At 40.3% G+C, this 19,967-nt stretch overlaps 1 protein-coding gene across 2 annotated transcripts in view; it reads right to left on the bottom strand.

Moving 5' to 3' along the window:
* IQSEC1 (IQ motif and Sec7 domain ArfGEF 1) overlaps window positions 1-19,826 on the bottom strand; it is a 741,922-nt gene extending 722,096 nt beyond the window's left edge. For both annotated transcript variants that reach the window (XM_031945892.1, XM_031946101.1), the window contains exon 1: window positions 18,926-19,826. In XM_031945892.1, coding sequence (XP_031801752.1) covers window positions 18,926-19,209 — 284 coding nt within the window. In that variant the 5' untranslated portion in view covers window positions 19,210-19,826. The remainder of the gene's footprint in view (window positions 1-18,925) is intronic.
* Between the last annotated feature and the right edge of the window lie 141 nt (window positions 19,827-19,967).

A 19,967-nucleotide genomic window follows, 5' to 3' on the forward strand; every position in this document is an offset into this window, starting at 1 on the left:
ATTATGATCTGGTATTTATTTCATATACTTGCACAAGATTTAGTTTATAATAGAAAACTTGCAACAAGGTGGCTTGGGCATGGAGTCAGGATCTAAGTTCAAACCCAAGCATTTACTAGCCATGTGACTTGACTAGTCACTTCACCCTGTTTGCCTAGGTTTCCTCATCTGTAAAATGAGCTGGAGAATGAAATGACAAACTATTCTGGTTTCTTTGCCAAGAAAACCCCAAATGGAGTAACGAATATTCAGACACAATTGGAAAATGACTGACCAATGCCTTGTTGTTGGATTCAGGTGACCCATACTTTAAGTGCTCACTCTGGAAGCACTAGCTGCATGATTCTGGCCAAATTGTTTCATGTTTCTGAATTTTATTTTCCCCATCTGTAAAATGGGAGGAATAATATTCTCATATTCTTCCTCACAGGCATAGGGTAGCTTCCTTCCAAACTCTGAAGTGTAACTTAAATGTGAATGTTTGCTAACAAGGATAAGATTGATAATGTTATCAATAACAAAGAAAGGCAGTATTGAGTAATCAATAGGTACTGAACTTAGAACAAGGAAGGTCTTGGTTCAGATTCTGTTACAGACACTTATTAGTTGTCTGACTATGAGTAAATCACTTAAAATCTCTGTGCCTTAGTTTCCTCAATTGTAATCTGAGAGACCAGACTCCATGGTCTCTAATGGCTTTTTCTGGTTCTAAATCTTTTACTGTTGCTGCTCAAATTATCTAAAACTCAGAGGTTCAAAGTACTGCTGATTTGCATCTTTAGAGAGTGTTATTTATCCTATTGAAATAATGGGTCTGATCCCCTCCTGAGCCCTCGCCACCAAATTAAAAAATATTTGTGGATATACCTTTAAAATGTGTTTGGTTCTGCAGATTTTTACTCAAGGTCCCCCGCTACCATGAATCTTTCATATTTTCAAACAGAGTTACTTCAGATGACTGCTATGTGACCTTCAAGCTTTTTCCCAATGGGGAGGCTATTAGAAGCTGGCCTTCTCATATCTTCGTGTAATGTTTGGGGTCTGTTTGTTTGCTTGTTTTAAGCTTACTGTTGACAAAATGTTTATTTTTATACTCCTGCCCTTTGGTCCAATTCAGGAAAACACTGGCATTTTAAAATGGAATAATGCTTTTAAATAGGAACATTTGTGTATAAACTGTGTACCACTCCATTCCAGAGAGCCCACCAGAGACTAGTTCAGTTCACAGGAAAATTTCCTCCACAGGAAGCTCTTTTAATCCTTTGTCATTAGACTGATTGCTTTTCCCCCCACATTTCAAACAAAACATATTTGGATCTGGCTTTAAACTCCTTACCAATGGCTGGCCAAAACCTGAGCGGGATGTCTAAACAGACACAGAAATAATTCTGCTAAGTGTCCAAGAACCAGCAGAGGGAGTGAAGAGAAATAATAGTTTTTATGGATGCTACAAAACATATGTAATACAATTCAACATTCACAAATTTAAATGATGGTGATAACTGTCAACAAAGTTGGTTTTTGTTTCTTTAAGCCTGAGTACTGAAGCCAACTGAGCGACTGATATTTATGTCATCCTCAAAAATCTCTGAAGTTTTTTTGAAAGATCTTTTACAAGGAAGGAAAGGGACCCTCATATGCAAAAATGCTTGTGGCAGCCCTTTTCGTAGTGGCAAGAAAGTGGAAATTGAGTGGATGCCCATCACTTGAGGAATGGCTGAATACGTTATTTTATTTGAATGTTATGGAATATTATTGTTCTATAAGAAATGATCAGAGGGATGATTTTAGAAATGCTTGGAGAGACTTACATGAACTGATGCTAAATGAAATGAGCAGAACCAGATCACTATACATGACAACATCAATATTACATGACGATCAATTCTGATGGATGTGACTCTTTCCAACAATGAGATGACTGATGCCAGTTCCATTAATCTTGTGATGAAGAGAACCATTTACACTCAGAGAGAGGACTGTGGGAACTGAAAGTGGATCACAACATAACATTCTCACTCTTTCTGTTGTTATTTGCTTGCATTCTGTTTTCCTACTCATTTACTTTCTTTTTTTGATCTGATTTCTCTTGTGCAGCAAGAGAATTGTATAAATATGTTTATACACATTGGATTTAATTAACATAAATTGAATTGCTTACCATCTAGGGGAAGGGATAGGGAGAAGGAAGAGAAAATCTGAAACAAAAGGTTTTGCAAGGGTCAGTGTTGTCAAATTATCTGTTCATATGTTTTGGAAATAAAAAGTTTTTTTAAAAAAAGAAAGATATTTTACAAAATATACATTTGCACACTTTTGTTGTTACTCAAGTCATTTTATTTGTGTCTTTCTACCTGTCACCCTATATGGAGTTTTCTTGGCAAAGATACTGGAATGTTTTGCCATTTCCATTTCCAGGTCATTTTACAGATGAGAAAACTAAGGTAAACAGAGTAAAGTGACTTGTGTAGGGTCATATAGGGAGAAAGTGTCTGAGGCCAGATTTGAATTAAGGAAAATGAGCCTTCTTACTGCTCTATCTACTGTGCAACCAAATTGTTCCTTGTATATATTATGTGTGTGTATATGTAAATATATACACATACTCTCTCTATTTACACATATCATATATGTATTGCATATACAGGTATATGCACATATATACATGTATGTACATGCACACCTATATGTTATGTTGCACTAAATATCCTCACTGGGACACAGAAGGATAACAGAAATACTGTTCTTGCAGTCAGCAGATACGGGCTCCATTCCTAGGGCCAACGTCATCAGCTACATATCACTGGATAAATCATTCAGCAATTCATCTGTAACTAATAGTCCTAGATGGTTACATAGGAATTTGAGAGGGTAAGTCCCTTGTCCATGATCACAAAGCTAGTAAATGTAGAGTTAGGACAGGACGCTGGGACTTCTATTTCCTATGCCAGCTCGCCCCTCGAGCATTTTGAAAATCTTTTTAGACGATGATATGTAAATGTGAACTATTACACGAGGCAATGTGAAATAGCAAAAAGCAATATTGGACTAGGACTCCGAGGATCTGACAGTCTTTGATCTGCAGCCTAACATTATGTCGTTAGCTGCCAAGTGAATTTTCTTCTCATTTCCCTCATCTGTAAAATGAAATGTTGGATGTGGTTAGATCTAAGGCCCCTTCTAGTTCTGACAACCTCTGATTCCGTGTAGGTAGAAATTAACATTCCTTTCCTACACATCCTCCTATGCAGAAGGTCATACCTTCTCCCACAGGAAGAGATGGGCATTTTCAAGTGACTGGACTAGTTTGGCCCTCTACCTACAGAGACAGAGCTTGGCCAACACACAGCTGAGAAGAATCAAGCCGCCCTTTACACACCACTACAAAGGATAAAATCTGAAGTCACAGTAAGCTCTCTGAGTCACTCTCATATGCTCCTAGAATCTGGAGGGCAGCAGGATAGGGAAGGGAACTTAGTTATTTGTAACAGCAGGAGATAAAGTCACTTGTCACAAAGAGAGAAACTCGGTCTTGGTGACACCATCAGCTCCAAAGTAGCCAAGAGATGCTGTGACATTTTCAATGAAAAGGAAAAAAAAAAAACCATCCCTGGCAACTTTCAATGCCAGAGACCCACGAGCCAATCTAAGCATTAAACAAATAAGTTGGTGCCCCACTGTTTGTGTTAGTGTCTAACGCATCAGAAAAGTGCCAGCTTAAAGGAAGAAAAGATTCCCAGAATGGTTTGTGAAGATGGAGCAAAATCTCCGTAATTGGGAATCCCTCAGGAGCTAAGTCTGTTAGAAGAAAGAAAATTCTAGAATACTCCTAGTATCATAGTACTGACTAATCACAAACTGGGCACTGGGGATAGAAAGACTGAAATATAAAACAGGCCCTGCCTTCAGAGAGCTTACATTCTATTTGGGAAATAGAAGCATGTATGTAATATATATTAGGGGATCACTTCAACCATCAATAATCTTGCAAAGCTAATTACTTTCTCTCTCTCTCTCTCTCTATCTCTCTCTCTGTCTCTCGCTCTCTCTTTCTCTCTCCTTCTCTCTATCTCTCTGTCTCTCTGTCTCTCTCTCTCTGTCTCTTGTCTCTCTCTCTCATTCTCTCTGTGTCTCTCTTTTCCTGTGTATGCTTATATCTGTGTCTGTTTGTCTGTTTGCCTTTGGCTATTTCTGTGTTTCTGTTTTTCTCGTGTTTGTTTCTGTCTCTTGTCTCTCTTTTTATCTCAATATCTCTGTCTGGATTTCTTTCTCTGTCTTTTCTCTGTCTCTCTCTATCTATTTATCTCTGATTCTCTCTGTGTGTCTCTCTTTTCCTATGTATGCTTGTATCTGTGTCTGTTTGCCTCTGTCTATTTCTGTGTTTCTGTTTCTCTCGTGTGTCTGTTTCTGTTTCTGTCTCTTGTCTCTCTTTTTATCTCAATCTCTCTGTCTGGGTTTCTTTCTCTGTGTCTGTCTTTGTATCTGCCTGTCTCTGTTTCTTTTCCTCCCTTCCCCTCTTTCTCCTTTGGCCTTTACAATTACTCTGTAAGGTACAGGCTCTTATTATCATCCTTTTATACATGAGGAAATTGAGGTAGAGAGAAGCTAGGTGACTACGGGAATATAGCCAATAAGTACGAGAAGCAAAAATCAAACTTAAATTTGTCTGATGAGATTTTCCAGTCTGATACTCTATCCACCAGGACATCCAGCTGCCAGCTAGAATCAACAAATCTCAGAATGCCGTTTCTGGCTGGAATCTTAAAGATCACCAAACTCAGCTCCTACATTTGAGCTGTAAAGAACCTTTGACTCATCCAGGAGAAATATCTAGTTCACAGTCATACATCAAATTAGTGAAAAGGCTAGATCTTGAAAGCCTGTCCCTCTCCTCTCAGTCCTATGTCCTTTATATGTGATAAAATACCATATAAACATGGGCTACAATTATAACTCTTGTATTACATTCAATTAGTTGATTTTTATTGCACTAACCTTCTCTTCCCCAACCACCTGTCTTATTATTTGTACATATTTATTCTCCCCTGACAAGCTTCCAGCCTCACAATTATGAGAACAGCATTTACCCTGACAAGCTAACCCTAGAGTTCCTTCCAAATAAATCTAAGGGATTCCTTAAAAAAAAAAAAAAAAAAAGATCAAGAAGAAAAGGCAACAAACAAAGAAATGCTGGATCAGCAGTCTGCACAATTTAATCTAAAATACCATCCAAGTTATTCCAAAGAGCTGCTCCAGTGCAGTCACATGCAAACCTGGAAAAAATGATGACTTATTTTGCTTTAAAACACTTTATTTTAAAAGGCAGTGTAGCTCAGTATCACAAGGACTAAGTTTTATAATCAGAAGCACTAAATTCCAATTTTGGCTCTAGAATTAATTACCCAGGTGACCCTGATCCCAAGGTGACACTCCTCTACTCTGACCTTCAGGTTCTTCATCTATAAAATATAATAATGGAGCTAGATCAGCAGTTCTCCCAAAGTAGTCCATGGACCCTTGGATTTCATACACCCTTTCAGGGAGCCTGCAAGGTCAAAACTACTTTGATAATAATACTTAAGATGCTTTTTGCCTATTAAAATATTCCTCCCTTTTCCAACTATATATTAATATGAGGCCAGATTTTTTCCATCTAGATAAAAATTTATTTAGTTAATAGTTGATAGCATCATTATTAGCTACTCATATACATCAACTAAAACAATGTAACATAACAAGATTGAATGCAAAAGCAGATATGGCCATTCAGCTGCCTTCTTTTAAGCCAGATATTAAGGATATTTGAAAAAAAATATGAAAAATGCCATTCTTCTCACTAAATTTTTTTGGTTTAGAAAATATTATTTTTCATAAATTTTTTTCCTTTAAGTTAGTATGTAACTTATTTTTTAAGTGAATAGATATTTTTAAACTGTATAGTTTTTTTTTTTTAATTCCCACTACAGTATATACAGATTGATAACAAAAGTTCTTTGAAATCCTCAATATAAGTAAATAAAGGGGAGGGGCAGTGAATAGAATACTGGGCCTGGAGTCAGAAGAACCCGAGTTCAAATTTGATCATCTGACATTTGACACTTACTAGTTGTGTACCTTGGACAAGTCACTTAATGCCAAATGTCAGGAAAGAAGCAATGAAGGAAGGAAGGAGGGAAAGAAGAAAAGAAGGAAGGAAGGAAGGAGGAAGAGAGGACGGGAGGAAGAGAGAAAGGAAGGAAGGAAGGAAGAAAGGAAGGAATAAGGGAGAAAAGAAGGAAGGGAGGAAAAGAAAGTTAAAGGGATCCTGAGACCAAAAGATTTGAGAACCTCTAACCTCCGATATCTCAACTGTTTCCTTCTGTTTCTAAATCCAATGAGGCTAATGAAATCATCACATGTATAATGCTTCCCTCTTGGCATCTAAATCTTCCCACATATGAAGAATGCATAAATTAGGGAAGAGTACATGAAAAATGGTGGGGAAAAGGTCTCCATTTTATTTCACATGCATTACAACTAGACATTTTTCTACATTTTAGTCAGAAAGTTTCAAACATCATAATTTACTTAGCTTGTCAGAGTCCAAAGAGGCTACTTAAAAAGAAATGTCCCTCCTTGTCATCACATTGTCTTTACCATGTGCTAGCAAAAAAAAAAAAAAAAATTAATCGCTCATTACTGATGAATTCCTTGGAGGGAAATACATTTTGTCTCCTCTAAGCAAATTGTCAAGAAGAAACTAGAGCAAATTGTTGACTAAGGGGCATCCTCTTTACTTAACATCCTAAAAGTGCAAGCAAGATCCCAGATCTTCTGGGAGAACAGTCTAGTTGAAGTCTCCCTTCCTTTTCCCTTTCAATTTCATAGAGGAGAAAGTTTGGACTCAGAGAAGGGAAATTACTTGTCCAAAGTTATACAAGTAGTTAGTATTTGGGCTGGAATTGCCCTCTGACTTGAAACCCGGAGAATTTTCCAAGTTCTATTTTGGCACATCCAGAAAGTTTCCAAGTCTTATCAATACAGATTCTCTTATACTCTTTCCCTTTTCTCTATTCACACACATAACCCCCACCCTAATCCAGGCCCCACTGTCTCTCTCTCCAGAGTCCTTATATCCTTTTCCCACTTCCAGTGTCTCTGGGTTCTTCTTCCTAGTCTGACTGATCCTTCTCCTTTGCTGGTCTACCATCTTGTTTCTACTAAGAATACTGCTAAAAATAGCCATCCCCAGAGGTAGATTCTGTATTCCCAGTTTTTCTCCTCTCTACACCCCCCTCCCTAAGTGATTTTATCAGCTCCTAATCTATCCAGATTCCTCCCAAATCTAAATCTATCCCTAATCTCCCTCTGGAATTCCATTCCTCCAGGACATCCTCACCTTGAATGCCCCATAGGCATCTCAAACTCAACAGATCCAAAAGAAAACCTTCCCCAGATCTTATACCCCTATTTTTGTTGAGAGCACTACCTTCTTTCTAGTTACTTTGCTTCATAACTATGGAATCACCTTTGATCCTTCCCTTTTCCCTGCACCCTACATCAAATCTGCTGCCAAGTTTTGTTGACCCTATCTCCACAACATCTCTTCTTTTCACTTATACAGTTACCAACAAAGTTCAGATTCTAATCACCTCTTATTTAGACTACAACAATAGCCTCCTAATTGGTCTCCCAGCTTCCAGTTTCTCCCCCTTGTACTCCATCCTCCATGTAGCTGCCAAATACAAACTCCTCAGCATGGCAGTCAGCCCTCTACATTCTGCCTCCCACTACCTTTCCTACTACCTCCACAAAGACACATAAGTCAAACTACCTCTGGTGGCTACTCTGTGCATGAAATCTCCTCTTCCAAAACGACCCTTTGTACAGGCTATCTTTTTTGCTTGAGGTGCTTATCTCATCAGCATCTCATTTTAGGATCTCGTACAATCCTCATGACTCAATTCAGATGCTACCTCTTATGTGAGATCTCCCTTAATCCTCCCACCCTGTTCATTAGTACTTTGTCATATATAGCAAAATTATTTTCTATTTATCTCATTATATATTGGCTCTGTCCAGGGATGTGCTGGAGTCGTTTATTTTGTGTGAGCATTTAAACTTCAGAAATTGGCTAACACTACAAATCGGTGCTTGATTTATCTTTTTGTTGATTATCTAAACTTAAGAAAATAATGGAGAAAAGAAAAAGTAGAAAAAAATTTAAGAATGTAGATTAAAGTTTACAATATATCTTGCTTATATTCCTCACTCTATCCCCAGACTGATGTTAAACATTTGCTAGCCCATACCCTCCAGCAGAATGTAAATTCCTCAAGGGCAGGTTATTTTCATCCTATAATCCTAGTACAAGTGGTACAATGGATAAAGAACTGGACCTGAAATCAGAAAGACTCATCTGAAATCGGAGAAGACTCATCTTCATGAGTCCAAATCTGACCTTAGACTCTTACTAGCTGTGTAAGTGGACAAGTCACTTAACTCTGCCTTGGTTTCCTCATCTGTAAAATGAGCTGGAAAAGAAAATGGCAAACTAATCCAGAGATTTTGCCAAGAAAACCCCAAAATGGGATAACAAAAAGTCGAACATGACTGAAATGACTCAACAGCCACAATTCTAGCAGAATGTCTGATTATTAATAAATATATTTTAAATTAAACTGCACTGAACCTAGATATAGGGAGATACCTATGACTATCCAGGTAGGGGTATTGTGGTGTGTGTGTGCTCTATATATCTGTATGGATGTATATATGCATGCCCATGCACACACACACACACACACATACATATGGATATATAGAGTTCTTTCTTTTTGTTCCTAATTACCTTACAGCTAAACACTATCCATGAGGCTGTGTGTCCCCATACAACTCACCATCCCCAACCTGGGCATTTAAGGACAGTTCACTGAATCAAGAGCAGCTGTAGAAGAATAGTTCTCAAGGACTAAGTGTCCAAGGCCAAAGGAAGAGTCATAACAAAATAATTCTTTCAGAAATATACCGGATACAGGAAGAGGAGTGAAGAGTAAGGGAGTGTAGAGAAAAGAAACAAGAAAAATTGGACTACAAAAATCAGAATTCACAAAGAAGGGGTGAAGTTGGAGGGGATGGGGAGGAATTTGTTTACTAATCAGCTAGGGTTCTCTGCCAATATGAAAAGGGCCCATCTGCCTAAGTCAAATGTTCTGACTTTGCTATGCTGTATTCTGAGTTACTGAGCTGCCCCCAAAGAATCCTGGATTTGAAGAAAAAAGGTGTGAATTCAAATCACAACTCAGTTAACTTTTGAGCCATGTAACCTTGAGTTAGTTTGTAACACTTCCCAGCTGCATGACTTTGAGGAAGCTAACAAACTTTTCTGAGTCTTAGTTTCCTCATATTTAAAGTATAAACAGAATTGCTGTGTGAAGATCAAGTGAAAGGCAACTGGATGGCACAATGGACAGAGCACCAAGTCTGGAGACAGGAAAATCTGAGTTCAAACCTAGCCTCAGATATTTACTTGGTATGTAATTCTAAGTAAGTCATTTAACCTCTGACTGCCTAGATTTCCTGAAGAATAACAATAAATATGTAAATAATAATAGCATCTACCTCAGAAGGTTGCTGTGAGGATCAAATGAGATGGTTTGCATAGTGCCTGGTACAGAGTAGGTGCTTAACAAATGCTTGTTTCCTTCCTAGAAAATTTTACAAACTTTAAAGCACCACATAAATAACAGCTACTATTAGTATTCATAAATGGGAAAAATACATGACTTCATTGTGCCTCAGTTTCCCCATCTGTAAATTGATCTTTCCCAGATTCAAATCCCATGATGGATTTTTGGCCTCATCTATTAGCATGAGGGAAAACCAATTTCCCTACCTCTGGAGATTGCCATTTGATTAAAAATATAGGCATTCATTCAATAGAAATAATTCAATGTAGCACTGCACTGCTGGAAGGAGCACTGTACTTGTTTGCCAAGGTCTCAGTTCAAATCTTCCACTGCCATTAATTGGGCATATATTGTCAAGTCATTTAATTTTTCCAAGCCACAGTTTCTTTAGCTGCAAAATGGGGACAATACTCTCACTATCTATGGTTGTTACAAGGATCACATGAATTACAAAAATTGGGCTGGAAGAGACCTTGAGATCTAATGAGATAATACATGTAGGTGTTTGGTAACCTTGGTTCATAACCCAATAAAAAAGACAAAAAAGGACATGAACCGGGAGCCTACATTGCACCTTCCTGCCTGTGTGACTTTGAGCAAAAATATTCATGTCTTGGGGTCTCAGTTTCTTTTATTTTTCTCTTCCAGATCTACACCCTCCACCCCTTATATGATTATTACTATCATCCAGTAGCCAGTATCATCCATGGTATGGTGAATAGAGAGCTGATCTTAGAACTAAGAAAACCTAGATTGAAATCTTGCCTCTGACTGTAGGCTGTACTGGCTATAGGAATCTGAGCAAATCACATAACTTCTCAATGCTCTAGCCTCCTCTATAACAACTATAAAGTACACAAAAGATGTCAATCTCTCTTGATAGAGGATATTTCCTTAACTGGAATCTGTACCTATAATTCAAAAGCTTTCAAAATCAATAATCATAATTCTGGTATTTAATGCTGATATTTAAGGAGTAAATTACATATTTGGTAGGCTCTTTACTGAGATCCTGCAATAGATACCTTCATCTGAATGATATGTATGGCTACCCTGACCATGTAAGCTCTTCTATGAAATCATTCCCTCCCAAGCTCACAGTATCTACTGGGTTTCCTTCCTAATTTATGCTACATCGTTATCCTGAATGTCACCATAGACCTGGGAATGGAGCTTGTTTGTTAACTAAACAGATATTTGGATTTCATTGGAATCCTCCCACAGAATGAGTCATAAATTTTGATCTTCAGAATGTTCTACTTTTCTGAATTACTTGACAGCGCTTGAGGACTAGAAGAAAAGGAAGAGGGAGGAAAGTCCACTCCAGACTATAAACAACTCCTTTAGATTGATGTTCAAATCTGCCTTGGAAATTTAGAAACACAGAAATGGCACTAGAGAACCTCAGAGATCATTCTGCTCAAGGTCTAAAACATGTCTTTCCACTTAAACTAAGTTTTTTTTTAAAAGAAAAAGCTGAAATACACTTCTCTTTCTCTTCTTCTCTCTCCCTCTTCCTCTCCCTCTCCCTTTTGTCCTTGTCCCTCTCCCTCTTCTTCTTGTTCTTCCTCCCTCCCTCCCTCCCTTTCTCCCTCTCTCTCTCTGTCTTTCTTTCCTCTTTTTCCCTCTCCACTTCAACATAAAAATAAATGTGATGATGAATTTTTGATGTTATTTCTCCACAATCCCTCTCCATCATGTATATTTTGCATCAAAATATCATCATAATAATTAATAAAATAACAACAATAACACACCATAACTCAAGGACTTCAAAGACAGAAGAAAAGGTCTCATATATGAAAATATGTATAGTAGATTTTTTTTAATTAATAAAGAATTGAAAGGAAGATGGCTATCTATTGACTAGGAAAAGGCTAAACAAATCATGATATGAATCCCATGGAATTATTGTGATAGAAGAAATGATGAATAGAGCAATTCAGAGAAACATAAGAAGATTAGATGTCTCAATACAAAGTGAAGGACACAGAACTAGACCAATATAACCAATGACATGATGATGTAAAGGAAATCAACACTGAAAATATCAGAACTCTAATTAATGCAAGGGCCAATTATGGCTCCAGTAGGCTAATAGTGAGGCATGCTTCTGGCCTCTTGACAGAGCTGGTAAAATCTAGGTAAAGAATATAGTACATATTGCCAGAGAGACCTAGTGTCAACTTATTTTGCTTAAGTCTTTGCTTAATTAGACTTTGTGACCAAGGAGGGTTCTTCTAAAGGGAAGGAAGGGGAGCGGGGGTTGGAATTGGAAGTGACAATTCTATATTTTAGAAGACTATTAATGAAACATTTACTTTAAAAGAAAATAACAAATTCTGGCTTTCCCCCAAGTCTATGGGAACAAACCCAGATGCAAGAGACATAACAAGATTAAAAGGTTTGCCTGAGAATTTGTCTCATTTCCTCAAAGGAGATAATGTATGAAAAATGTTACATGAATTTAGTTATTATTATTATTATTTCCTAAGAAAAGTTTCATAGATTCATAGAACATTTTTGCTTGCCAAGGCCCTTTAAGATAACTTGACCTAACTTCTTCACTTCTCCAAACTGGAAACTGAGATTCAGGGAGGAGAGGGATTTGTCCAAAGAACAAAGAGAGCCAGTGACCAAAAGTGGACCAAAATGCCCTTTGCCCTGCCAGGTTCATATCCTATTCAGCCATCAGTGTCCTTGATGGTACCATTTTTGTCCATCAGAACTCTGCTTCTCAGTTTTGGAGTTTTTATAAGTTCATCCTTGATTTCCTTCCAGTTACAGTGTCCTAAACCAGTACTTGTCTTTCCCTGACAGTCAACAAAGTTACTACATACACCAAAGGTCTGATCTGCCTTTCATGTAACTTCCTTGTTAGTTCATATAAAAACTAATGAAAGGGAAATGCACCCCTAATTGTAATTGTTATTGTTACTACCAATTGTTATTACAAATACTAGAGACCTGAAGCTGAAGGAATCTACTTTTTATAAACTCCTCTAGTAAAGTATTTTTTTAAGTGGCTTTAAAAAAAAATTATTTATTATATTATTTACATTTATTTGTAGTTTTAATAAATAATATTTAATAAATAAATATATTTAATATTTGTTATATTATTTATAAGTTTCCATTTGACATAGTAATTTCTCTTCCAAAGGCATGCTCCCCTCAAGGAATGTCAGTGGAGGGGCTATGATCCATGCTAAGGATGGAATGAGACAATGAAAAGTTACAGACTAGATGGACTTCTCATAAACACACTGTGGTTCCAATAAGGTGTGGGTGCTGCCTTTCCATAAGAAACTGGATTGTTTTATTTGTATTTAAATCCTCAGTGCTGAAGATAGTACCTAGCACATAAGAGGGATTGAAAGCATGCATTTTAATCAATTGCTCCTGAATTAAATGCCTTGAAATATAGGAAACTGACAGTTAAAAAATAATAATAATCTAACTTTTATAATACTCTTCACTATCTCCATATCTATAGTCCCAAGAAAAGACATTTCTCCCTGAATAATCCCTAATACAAACAGGAATCCGAGGAATGACCACATCATTGAATCCAACTAGGTAATTTCATATTTACTTCTGCGATGACAATCCTCCTAAGAAAGGGCAGAAAGAGCATAAATATTCAGAAGTGGGGTTAAACAGAGATTTTTCATCATCCTGCTAAGCCATCAAAGGAGAGTAAATGTAAACACTATGCATTTGCTTGAATGTTCCTATTACCCTCAAAAAGTTTAAGTACAAATTTTCTTGCAAAGGATGCAAACAGGGAACTCATTTTTTCTTCTCAATTATGTAGCTTGGTTGTGCTATAATAATCTTATTAAAGTTGCACTATACCCAATTTTATCAATCATAAACTGATCTGTAGAGGCATATCTCAGTCATCTTGTAGATGGAAGAGGGAAGAGGGATCAGTGCTTATGAGTATTTGGTCACTCCAACTAGATAGTAAGTACCTGAAAGAAAAAGGTGCTGCTTTCTATTCCTTTTGTTTTCTTCCATAGCATATGGTATTAGGCTCTATACCCTGCAATTACTCAATATTGTCACTTAAATCAAGTATAAAATCTGGTTATTTTTAACTCTCAGGGTACTAAGATCATTAAAACATTAGATTTTAAGCTAGAATGAACTTAAAGATCAAGTAATTTGACTTATTTTTTAAATGAGAAAACCAGGTAACATTCTGCAACAATTCATTTAAAGTATATATGAACAACAAAAATGATGTGTATGTATCAATTGCAATTCAAAAAACCCATCTTGCTCATTCACCAAAAGGTCTAGTGTTTAGAGATCAATTATCAAACACAGACTTTAGCCAAAATCCTATTTGTCAATATTTTTTAGTAGTTGTAAAGATAACTGTCATTTTTACAGGGTTGTAAGGATTATAAAACACTTTCCATGTCTTAGCTCTCTTGATCATCACAACAATCCTGAGAGATAAGTGCTGGTTTGGATTTTTTTTTTTTTGAGTTTTTTGTTTGTTTGCTTCTTTTTTCTTAGGACTCAGTGAAGTTCTTTTACTTACCATTGCTGGTAATTATCACAAGTGAAATTGGAACTCAGGTCTCTTGTGATTCCAACACTACTCTAACATGAGCAATAGTGGATGCTTCAATCTGACTCTTATTTTTTAAATGAGGAAATCAGATAACATTTCATTAAAGTATATATGGAGAACAACAATGATGTGTATATATCAATTGCAATTCAAAAAACCCATTCAATCTATTATTATGGAAAACGACGAGACAAGAGATCTCAGAACCTATTTGGGGTACAGAGCATACTTTCTTATGACTATTTGTCTCAAGAATTCTCTGGGAGTACCTGACTTGGAGGCAAAACACCAGGGGTCCAGCCTGGGGATCTATTGTCACTATTCCACGCCTGACAGTTTCCCTGGAGCTGGAGACTCAGTATTGTGTATTTCAGCAGGGCCTCTCACCAGTGAGATGTTAAATGAAACGGAGCTACTGAAAATGAGACTAGTGCTTTTTTCCTTGATGAGCACCAATTGTTATTGTTAATATACTGGTTCATTACACCTCATAGAAAACCTGACAATAAACTAGCAGCCACATTTTGTTTATTCTGAGCCTGATTTTATTTTTGCTGACTGTTCCTGAACCAAAAGAAGCAGGCTACAGTATAACTGACCCAGTGGATTCTCAGCTTGCATCAGAAATGCAATTTTCACATCTCCCCAGTTCTAGCCCCAGCACCTTCCAAAGAAAATTGTGGACTAAATATGGGAACAGCAATTAGTTACTGATGATGACAGTTATAAATTCTATTTGGAAATTGACAACTCCTTTCCCTCAGCAAAGTTTGCCACTTGGTTGCCAAGGGTGATTTTTGAAGAAAAATTGATCCCTGGAGATAGTGTTGCAAGGCATTTACCAACCAACATGTGTCACTGTTTCCTATGAAAACAACAAGGTGCTTTTCCTGTAATTCCAATCCCATCTCCTGGGCAGGCTCTAAAATCCTAGGAGCTTTTTTTCTGGAAATCCTATTTTTTTTCTTTCATCTGGTACTATGGAGAAAGGGCTGTGGACACACAAAGGTACCAGCCAATCTCTCTAGAGGATACGGAAGATAGCTTATGAAAAGGGTTATGGGAAAGGGCTAAAAAAAAGTATCCATCCATCAGAGTGATGACCTCTGTATTACTCAGTTGAATATTTCTCCATGTGATAATATGTTTTGACTATTCTTCCTAGATGAAGATCAGGAACCTAATACTTCTTTTCAGTTTTTTCTTCCCAAAGAAGAAATATACTTCTTCCTGACTCCCTTGATTAATAGAGGGTTTCTTTCTCTCTACCCCACTTTCACCTGGGAGTTACAACTCTGTGAAATATCACAATATACAACAAACAGAGATACCTCTCCTAACAGCCTATGCTAGCTATTCCTTGATTTCTGGTGGGGATTTAAGGCAACCTGGGGATAGGTGTCCTTTTCTGTATGAGAGCCTTTGTATGCTGACTCCCTATTCTCTAGATCTGGATTGCAGGAAAGGGCAAGAAAATGGGGAAGGGAAATAATAAAAACAGTAATAATATTTTCTATTTGCATATCACTTTAAATTTTATAAAATGCTTTCCTGAGATGAATAGGTACAATTATTACTATCCCCACTTTACATAAGGGGAAACTGAGGCACAGTGGTATTAAGTGACTTTCCCAAGTTACCTACCCAGTAAGTCACAATCTTCTGATTCCATGACCAACACTTATAACACTCCATTTTGCTGCAGCATGGTACTGTGGAAAGGGCACTGAATTATAAGTTTGGAAACCTTGATTCTGGTTTGGATCGATCAATACAATGTAACATTAGTCTGGTCACATATTCTCTGAATCTCTGTTTTCTTGTGTATAAAGAAAGGAGGATTGAACTTCTCTAGTCCTTTCATTTGGGTCTGATTTTTGGTGACCCCATTTAGTTTTCTTGGCAAAGATATTGGAGTGGATTGCCATTTCCTTCTCCAGCTCATTCTATAGAGGAGTAAACTGGGGCAAACAGGGTTACAAGACTTACCCAGGATCACACAGCTAGTAAGAATATGAGGTCAAATTCTAACTCAGGTCTTCCTAACTCTAGGCTTAGCATTTTATCCACTTCACCTCAGTGGTTTCTAAAGGTCCTTCCAGTGCCAAAATCCTATGGTTTTTACTTTGTTATCTCTCCAACAACGGAGTTAAACTAGAAGCATTTAGAAGTAAATTTGGTCTTCTCCAAGTGCCTATAATCTCTAAGAAGATAGTTTCTTCCCCAGAACAATCTGCTCAGTTCTTCAATGTGAGCTCCTCTCTTGGAATCACCTAATCATGTCATCTCTGCTTCAAACTCTTCCTTCCAGCACTTTGTGTTTGTACCTATTCAGGCTCCCATCTCAGCTAGCTGAGAAGTTAAGTCTGATGTTGTTTCACTTGACTTAAAGGAAGATTGAGGCACAGCAAAAGTATATCTGGGTTGGGGAAAGCTGATCCTCAAGGATCTGTTACCAACTCAACAGGAGCTGGCAGTCCCCCTCTAAGAATTCAGACCTGAGGAATACTTCAGGATACTGAAGCATAAGAACCCTATTCCTTTTGGAAGCTACAGGAAAAAACCCAGAATGAAGGAAAAGGGAATAGTCCAGACTGGGATTTCAGCACTAGCAAGAAGAAAATTGAAGGCTTTAGAGAGAAAGATCACTGCTCTGAGGACAAAGGGACCCATGTAACAAAAACTGGGGAATAGGTTGGGAGGTCCTAAGCTTCTGCTTTAAACTGGAAGCTGAATGCCAAGAAGAATACAGGATTCCTATCCCATCCTTCATCTCTGTTTAAATCTACTCTCCCAATCTGGCCCAAGCAATAACAGGAACTGAGTGCTGAGAAGGTAAAAAGAAAAAGAGAAAGAAAACCTGTCAGAAGGGAAGAATTCTGACTGTCCCAGGCAAAATGAGTGAAGGGCTCCACATTTCAGAGTCAAGTTATGGCTCTTTTTAACCTTACCACTTTGGACTATGCTCGTATAGCTTAGGGAAGGGAATTCCACCTCCACCCCGATTTAAATTTCCCAGACCTTAGCCAGCCCCACTTCTAGTCTTTACTAATTCCAATCCAAAAGGAAGGTTTCACTGAAGAAATGTTGGCATTGGATTATGGCAGGAGTTTTGTTCAGTCTCATACTCAGCCTAGGAGTGCTAAGGAAATTGGACAAAGAGGCAGAGAAATGGGAGATGTAGCTACAGGAACCAAGAAATTGGGGGGAGGGGGGAGAGGAGGGGGAAGGTTCATACCAGGGATTGTTCTGGAATCCAGTTACTCTGCCACTATCTCTTCACCCCAAAGGAGCCTGTCCAGGACAGATAGCTCCCGGCCTCAGAAAAAAAAAAAATCATCTCTCTCTCTCTAGTCTCTCTGTCTCTGTCTGTGTGTGTGTGTGTCTCTGTGTCTCTATCTCTCTTTTTCTCTCTCAACCAGAAAATCTGCTCTCTGTTTCAGGTTCGGAGGCGCTCTTGGTTCAGGGGAGCAGCAGAAGAAAAACCGACACCCTTGAGTTTCACTGGGGTAGTCAAGTGGACGCCAGGGAATAGGGAGGTTTGGGACAAAGCTATGGCCTCAGCACTCAGTTCCCTAGGGCTTTCAGAGAAGGGAGACAGTGCTTATAGATCCCCTCTCTACTCCCTGCTCTCCACAGAAGGGTGACTCATCCAGGCAGCCAATAGTGGGGTGGAGGGATGTAGGTGCATTAGGGTCCTCGGCTGGAGCCTGAGGGCAGGGACTATTTCCTCTCAGCCTAAATCTAGACTATTTTCCATTAACGAGCACCCAGTAAGTAGTTCACAAAAAGGATATCCTGGCCAAGTGGGCTGGAAGATCGCCACCCTACTCCCCCCAGTATCTGAGAGATAGGAGAAGTGGCCTTGGCTTTGTATTCATGAAACAAGATTAGCATGTGCCTACCCTTAAGAGGAAAGAGATGCTGGGACTTACCAACCACCCTACCTTTCTCTACTCCACCCCTACTTCCCCTTCAACGTAGAAGGGTTCTTCAAGACAACCTGGATCCTGAGCCGGTCCACACTAATAGGGTTAGAAATGCCGGTCAGTATTTGAGGGGAGGGTAGAGGAAAAAACCAACTCCCACTGATTGAATTCCAGATGAACCTCAGAACATCACGAGTCCTAAATCCCACCCGGATAGGCAATATGAACGGGGACAGGAGAGGCACAAAAACACTTCTTAGAAAAGAGCACCACTTTCCTTTCCCTCCAGCCCAAGTCAACCTTGTCCCTCCACATCTCCATCTCCACTATACTGCAAAAAAAAAAAAAAAAAAGAGCTCAGTACGTGGTTCCCTTCACAACCCACCCGCCGGCGCTGGGGAGCGAGCGCCGAGATCGGCCGGGGCAGCAACCCTTGTAGACTCGTATAGCTAAGCAAGGACTCTCAGGGTTCCAAAAAGTCGCCTTGCTTCTGCCCCAGATCACTAATCTAGCCCATAAATGCCTCACACACCTCGTCCCCTTCACTCCTGTCCAAATACTCCTGGCGAATCTCCCAACCCTCCGATAACTTTGAGGGTGCAAACTCTCGGGTGCGCCACCGGGGCGGCGGGATGGCAACTAAGTGCTCCTCCCGGCCTCCTCTCCCCGACACCCAGCCCCGCAACCCCAGGCGCCGACCCTTCAGGTCCCGCGGTCGTCTCGGTCCCAGCCCAGCTTACTTTTCGTGGCGGACGTTCTCCAGGATGGCTCCGAGGGGCGGCGCGGGAGGGTGCGCTGAAGGGGGTCCCGGCTGTGCGGTGGCCCCGAGGCGGCAGGAGGCCAGGTGCCGCTGGTGCTCCTCCTGCAGGCAGGCATTTTCCCGGTACAGCCGCGCCACTTGCTGCTCCAGCTCTTCGATCCGCCGCCGCTGCCGCTCCAGCAGCTCCTGCTGAGCCTCGATGATTCGGTTCAGCTCCTTCAGATACTCCGCCGCCTTGCTCGGGTTCTCCACCGGACTCTCCATGGCCTCGCCGCCGCCGCGCCGCCCCACCCCTCCTGCCCTGGCAGCCCAGGGGCGGGAGGGCTGACGGAAGGCTTGGGACCGGTGGGCGGGCGAGCCACTAGGGGCAAGGCTGTTCTCCACTTTCTGCCCTCGAGGAGGGAGGCCAAGCGTCGGGGAGCGAGGAACTTGAAGAGGGTCGGGGAGAAAGGACGGAGGAAAGGAGTCCAGTTCGGGGCTAAAGCCGCCCCTCCCCAGCGGAGCCCTCCGGTTGCCCTGACTGCTTCTCAAGCTAGGGCGCGCAGGGGCCGGGGCGGAGGCAGGGGCGGCGGCGAAGACGCCAAGGAGCTGGGGCTCCGGCTCCGGCTCCGGGCCGCCATTGCTCGACGCTGAGCTTCGGTCCCTCGGTCCAGGGAGGAGGCAACTACTGCTGCTGCCTCCGCGGCGGCGGAGGGGAGGGAGGAGTCCGGCTGCGCGGCTCGCTCCCCGCCTGCCTACCCGCGGCTCCGCTCTTCAGCGCGCGCTCTCCCTCGTCCCTCTCTGCTCTCCCTCTGGTTTCCTTCCTTGCTTCCTTCCTTCTTCCTTCCTTCCTCCTCCGGGAGACTGGGGCTTAGCGACTAGCCTGCAGATGCCCCCATGAAGGCAGCACCGCTGCCTCTCCTGCTGCTGCTCTGCTCTGCTGCTGCTGCAGCTGCTGCTGCTCCTGCTCCTGCCGCCGCCGCCGCCGCAGGCAGCCCCAGGAGCGGCGTGAGCCTGTCAGCGGGAGTGGGACATAGGGGGCG

This window comes from Sarcophilus harrisii, chromosome 1 (genome assembly GCF_902635505.1).
Source record: "Sarcophilus harrisii chromosome 1, mSarHar1.11, whole genome shotgun sequence".
Taxonomy (NCBI): Eukaryota; Metazoa; Chordata; class Mammalia; order Dasyuromorphia; family Dasyuridae; genus Sarcophilus; species Sarcophilus harrisii.